This window comes from Moschus berezovskii, chromosome 3 (genome assembly GCF_049115385.1).
Source record: "Moschus berezovskii isolate FMDL1 chromosome 3, NW_MosBer_1.0, whole genome shotgun sequence".
In the NCBI taxonomy this organism is placed as follows: domain Eukaryota; kingdom Metazoa; phylum Chordata; class Mammalia; order Artiodactyla; family Moschidae; genus Moschus; species Moschus berezovskii.
In genome coordinates this window covers 102,769,906-102,775,905 of record NC_142462.1, presented here as the reverse complement: position 1 = coordinate 102,775,905, position 6,000 = coordinate 102,769,906, and the positions used below count along the sequence as shown (strand labels likewise).

At 57.0% G+C, this 6,000-nt stretch overlaps 1 protein-coding gene across 1 annotated transcript in view; it reads left to right on the top strand.

The window, feature by feature from the left end:
- The first annotated feature begins 668 nt into the window (after positions 1-668).
- Positions 669-6,000, top strand: part of KCP (kielin cysteine rich BMP regulator) — a 28,681-nt gene continuing 23,349 nt past the window's right edge. Inside the window, exons 1-5 of the mRNA XM_055421235.2 lie at positions 669-748; positions 3,792-3,958; positions 4,470-4,659; positions 4,740-4,816; positions 5,400-5,475. Coding sequence (XP_055277210.2) covers positions 670-748; positions 3,792-3,958; positions 4,470-4,659; positions 4,740-4,816; positions 5,400-5,475 — 589 coding nt within the window. The 5' untranslated portion in view covers position 669. The remainder of the gene's footprint in view (positions 749-3,791; positions 3,959-4,469; positions 4,660-4,739; positions 4,817-5,399; positions 5,476-6,000) is intronic.

The following is a 6,000-nucleotide window of genomic DNA, read 5'->3' as shown; positions in this document are numbered from 1 at the left end:
GCAGAGGTGGGGAGAGGAGGAAACCAGGAGTCCTTGACTCTGGAGACCTGAGCATCACCCCTTGTTTTCATTTGTTTACTGAGCACTTAGTCTGTGCCAGCCACTACCCTACCCTAAATTCCTTATCTCCATAGTCTTGCTTAGTCCTCACTGCAAGTCTATAAGGTAGATATTATGACCAGTTTACGATTAGGGAAACTGAGGCACGAAGTTAGAGGCCTACGGGCACATGGAATTGGCTGAGCCGGGATTTGAACCCAGCTCAGTTTGCTTCTCCTATACACAGGTGAAGAAGGGAACCCCAGGGTGGCAGAGTGACCCAAGGGTCAGGGAGACCAGTGGTCCCAGAGCCCGAGAGTGATGAATTTGTGGGGGTTGTTTTAGGGATGGCTCCTGGACCCTATGCAGAAAGAAGTCACCCCCACTTGCTTCCAGCTTCCAGTCCCCCCAGGCACTCTCCTGCAACTCTGAGCCAGTGCTGAGGTCAGGATGGGGCCTGGGGGCCCCCGGGTGGAGGTGCCATCAGGGAGGCAGGCACCACAGGCCTGGATGACAGACACCAGAAGCCCTCCCTGAACAAAGGCTGGGTGGGAGGCGGCCTGGTGTGTCCCCACCCCCCACTCCCAGTGCTTGCTGAGCCAAGACCACAGTCAGCAAGGCGGGGCGAGCATGGCCAGGGCCGCAGCCATCCTGCTGTCCCTCATTCTGCAGCTCACGAGCCAGACACTGGCCCCGGGGACCAGCAGAGGTAAGTTGGGGTGCTGAGGGTTTGGGGGCAGCCAGGTGGGACCTAACCTCTTGCTCAGCCCAGTCGGAGGGAACAGCTGGGCTGGGAGGGGGCTGCCTCCCGGGTCCCTGCCTTGGGGTGTGCTCGCCTCTCCAGCCAGCCTGGGTCCTCCCCATCGGTGGAGGAGCCAGTGTGGTGGCAGCAGCAGAGAGACTATGGCACGGGGTTCTGGGGTCCCGGGGCAGGAGGGGGCTTCCTGCTCTGGCCTCGGGAGGAATTCCTGCAGGCAGCGGTGGGGGAGAGGCTGCCCTGGAATCTGGGAGTCTGAAGTTAATTATTTGTCTTGAGAACGGAGGAAAAAAAAGAAGGTCCGCCATGGGAACTGGCTTTGAGTGTCTGTGTCTGGCTTTCCTCCAGAAAGCAGGAATAGAGGGGTCAGTGCATGGATTGTGTCGGGCGGTGGGGGGCGGGGAAGGGAGGGGAGCTGAGGACAGTTCCATGGGGAGCAATCGGGCTCTGCACAACAACCAGGAGCTCTTCTCTGCAGGTCTCTCCAGGCGAAAGACTGGCCGGATCCTCCCTGAGGGTCCCAGAGGACCCCAGCTTCTCCCGACCCCCTGACTGTGTTTGCTTAAGCAGGCCTGGGGGCAGGCAGTGGCCTGGAAGGAGGAATCATGGGGCGTGGGGTGTAGAGCTGGGGTGAAGGGTATAAGATATTGGGACCCCACCCTTGGCCACCCTTCATGGGGCCGGGAAGGGAGCTAGATACCACCCCAGGACAGAGAGCCATTCCAAGTGACAACACCCTGCCCAAGGTGTGGGAGTCGGGGGGTAGGAGAGTGGGCTGAAAAGATAACAGGCACTTGGGAAAGGTCACATTTGGATTTGCTGCTGGGGGCCTTCAGATGTGGGATTTAAAGCGACTGTGCCAGAAGAAGAGGAGCAGCTGGAGGCAGGGAGACTTCAGCCTCCAGAGTAGAGATAAGAGGGGAGAGGAGCAGAGCTGGGGAGATGGGGTGGGGGTATAACTGGCTAAGACCAGAGACTGATGGGATTTGGGAGGGGTACCAAGAGGGCAGCTGAGCCCCAGACTTCTAGGTAGGTGGGGTGGCATCGAGCTTCCCAGGTGGCGCTAGTGGTAAAGAACCTACCTGCCAATGCAGGAGACCTAAGAGACACAGGTTCGATCCCTGGGTCAGGAAGATCTCCTGGAGGAGGAAATGGCAACCCACTCCAGTGTTCTTGCCTGGAGAATCCCATGGACAGAGGAACCTGGTGGGCCACAATCCACAGGGTCGTAAAGTCAGGCACGACCAAAGCAACTTAGCATGCACCACAAAGGTGGCATTAACCAAGCCAAGGAACTCAGGACAGAGCAGGTTTGGACAAAAGAAGACAATTTCGGTTTTGGACTAGACTCTCCAACCCACTTTGGTGGAGGCAGTCAGGGGGCTGGGGAGTGAGTGACACTGTGCCCTTGCTTCGTTGGACTAGCGTTCACCAGAAGCCCTCTCAGCCGCCCAGGCCAGCCTCACTAATGAGATGCCTCTGCGGAAGGACTCTTCCCTCTCCCTCCTCTCCTTCCTCCTCCTAACCCCCCTCCTGCTCCAGACCCTCTGCTGCCCTGCCCACCTCACCCAGAGGAGGGATGATGTTTGGGAACCAAGCCTGGAGTCAGACGATCCCCATCCGCATAGTCTTTATTTTCCTGACTGTGGAATAGAGATCAAAGTGAGGCGAAAGTGGCCTTCCCCAGCCTCTCCTAGGACCCAGTGTCATCTAGAACCTGGGACAGGCTGTCTTCATTCTGATGGAGCCTTGAAAGCTAGTAGGGGCCCTGCCAGCACTTTCCCCAAACCCTTCAAGAAATGCAGCCACATCCTGCTTTCTAGAGCATACCCTGCCCAGTGTGGGTTGCCAAGCCCCTCTGCCATAGGCCTGGAAAAGAGTGGCAAGGCTTGGGCGTGACAGCAGGGGGAAGAGTTGCCCATTGCTGTGCCCAGAAGTGGTGTCCTTTCTGAAGATGAAGCCGAACAGATGGAGGTGGGGTTTGCTCACAGACCTCCGGTCCCTGAAAGCAGGCCCATCTTCCACTGGTCTGTCTCCATCTCCTGCTGACTGTGCTGACCTGTGGGCCCTCCAAGCATGACATGTCAGCTCCCCAGGCCATCCCTGGCCAAGGCCCTGGTCTGAATGAGGCGAGATGACCCTGGCACGTCCCCCATGGCTGGGGACCCCTGCAGAGTCACAGCAGGCTACAGGGAAGCCTGGCCTATATCCTCCCCCAGGCTCCCAGTGAGCTGGGGTCCCCGGGACTTATACCTGCCTGAGGGTCTTGTTACCGTTGTTCAGTCAGTAAGTTATGTCTGACTCTTGAGACCCCATGGACTGCAGCGCACCAGGCTTCCCTGTCCTTCACTGTCTCCCGGAGCTTGCACAAACTCACATCCATTGAGTCGGTGATGCCATCCAACCATCTCATGCTCTGCCACCCTCTTCTCCTTTTGCTTTCAATCTTTCCCAGCATCAGCGTCTTTTCCAATGAGTCAGCTCTTCTCATCAGGTGGCCAAATTATTGGAGCTTCAGCTTCAGCATGAGTCCTTCCAGTGAATATCCAGGGTTGATTTCCTTTAGGATTGACTGGTTTGATCTCCTTGCTGTCCAAGGGACTCTCAAGAGTTTTCCCAGCTTCAACATTTAGAAAACATGAATTCTTCGGTGCTCAGCCTTCTTTAAGGTCCAGCTCTCACATCCATACACAGCTACTGGAAAAACCTTAATTTTGGCTATACAGACTTTTTTTTAGCAAAGTGATGACTTTGCTTTTTCATACGCTGTCTAGGTTTGTCATAGCTTTACTTGGGTCACTTCTGTCCACCCAGGGCACCCTCCTCCCCCCATGCTTTCACTCCAGCCCCTCACAGACCATCTCTCCTTCCCGGGACGGTGGGTTTGGCAGGTGGACAAGGGTAGGGTATAGCATGGATATCATTGGGAAGTCAAACCCAGGAAGCCTTGCTAGCCCCTCACCCATAGGTCCTCCCTGGATTCTTGTGCCTTCAGGTGGGGCTTTCTCCAGGGAGCCCCTTGGCCTTGCTGACGTCCACAACTACCAGTCAGAGGGGCCAGCCCACTCCTCAGCCCCTGCTGGGGTCCCCGAGGAATGGTGGCGCCCCCTGGAGGAGCGTCTGGAAAGGCTGGAGGCTGAGGTCACGGAGCTCAGGGAACAGGTACCACTGAAGGCGCTGGGTGTGCAAGGGGCAGGGCAGGCCTGGTGTAGAGGGAAGAAAGGAGGAACCCTGAAATAGAGTTTTGTTTTAAATGCACATAGAAAGGCTCTTATCTGAACAGTTAACATCGGTTCTTTCTTACAAGAGAAGGACCTCCAGGTATTTGTCAACCAGATTTTCATGTTCTTTCACGTACTTGGTGGAGATTATGGAGTGCCTACTTCATATAAGATATTGTCAGGAAAGATTTTGGATGGATAAAGTCTTTAACTGTTGGGTAATGGGGACTGGGTCCCCTTTTGTCTAAAGAAGACTGGGGGCCCATGCTCCTCTGGGAGCCCGTCCAGACCCCAGGCTGTGAGAACTGGTGCTGTCTGAATGGGATGCTGCCTGGAGGTGAGCCCACCTCTGCTCCATCAAGTTTCCTTCTCATCCTGCCCTGACTTTCATACCCTGCGGGAGACGGTGGGGGAGGCTGAACCAGTGCCTCCTACCCCCACCTCTCCCCCAGAACAAGGACCTGCAGGGCAGGGTGACGCAGCTGGAGTCCTGTGAGTGCCACCCGGCTTCCCTCCAGTGCTGGGGGTTGGGCCGGGCCTGGCCTGAGGGGGCTCGCTGGGAGCCCGACACCTGCACAGCCTGTGTCTGCCAGGACGGGGCTGCGAACTGTGTCCCCAAGCCCGGCCTGCCCCACTGCCACGGTGAGTGCCATCCGCCTGCCTGCAGGCAGCACCCTGGGGCCTGGAGATGGCCCTGAGTGACAGCACCGTGTCCTCCTTAGGCTGCAGCCATAATGGTCAGGCCTACGGCAATGGGGAGACCTTCACCCCAGATGCCTGCACCACCTGCCGCTGCCTGGTGAGTTCTCATGACACCCCTGTCGCCCTCACCTCAGCTTCCTGTCGCTGCAGTTGGTATGCGGAATGTTTAGAGGACGGCGTCTACCTGCCATCCCCCCAAGCCTTGCCTCTGGCAGCCTTCAGTTGATTCTGAATTGTTGTGCTTTCTGGAGCTCACCCCCCGCAACACACACAGAGGGGTTCCTGTCCTCCTGTACCCGCCTCCCCACCTGTGCACCTCAGTGTCCCCACCTCCTGCGTCTGCCCCTGTCATCTACCTGCCTCTTCTCCCTCACTTGGCTCCACCTTCCTCCAGCCTTCCCTTCTTCACCCCTCCATTGAAGAAGCCTTCGGTTCCCTTCCCAGGATCTCCCCACTCTGGAGACGTGGCTGGCTCTTGAAAGCGCTGGTTTCCGAGGGTTGAGAGTGGCAGGAGATGATGGGGGTGGGGGATGGATGTCCCTTTTCTGCCCTTGGGCCAAGGGTAGCCTTCAGACTCTGAGCCTACTCAGCCTCTTGCTCCTCCGGTGGATCCCAGCCTGGGGGGAGGTTTCAGTTCTGGAGGACCACCCTCCAGGTTTCCATCACCTGCTTCCCCACAGGAAGGAGCCGTAACTTGTACCCAGAAGCCATGCCTGAGAGGACCCTGCACAGAGCCGGGAGCATGCTGCCCACACTGTGAGCCCGCTCAGCTTCCTGTCTGCTCCAGCCCCACTTCCCACACTGGTTCCAGGGCCCCCAAGCCTGGCCTGCCCTCTGCCATGTGCCCAGAGGGTGCCCGCTCACTTGCTCCAGTTTAGGGAGTTTGGGAGCAAAGTGCAAGTCAGCAAGTGCTGCCTCTGTCCTGGGACTGAGCCAAAGGCTCGACATGATCTTCTCCCTTCCCTCCAGGAGCTTCTAATCTATGAGAAGATGAATTTATATAACTAGTATAATACAAGATTTAAGAGCCAGTGAACAGATTAAGAGGAAGCAGAGAAAGATAGTAAGTGGCTGGTTGCCAGAGGAGAGGGCAGGAAAGCAGGGAGGGCTCTATGGACAATGGGTCATCCAAGCTGGGTCTTCAAGGGAGAGTGGGGTTTCATCAAAAAGAGGGTCCTCTGTGCAGCAGAATGCAGAGACGTGTGTCACAGCAAATCAGCCTGGGAAGACCAGTGAGAACAGGCTGCTATAAACCTTGCAGTTTGGACTTTCTTCTGTGGA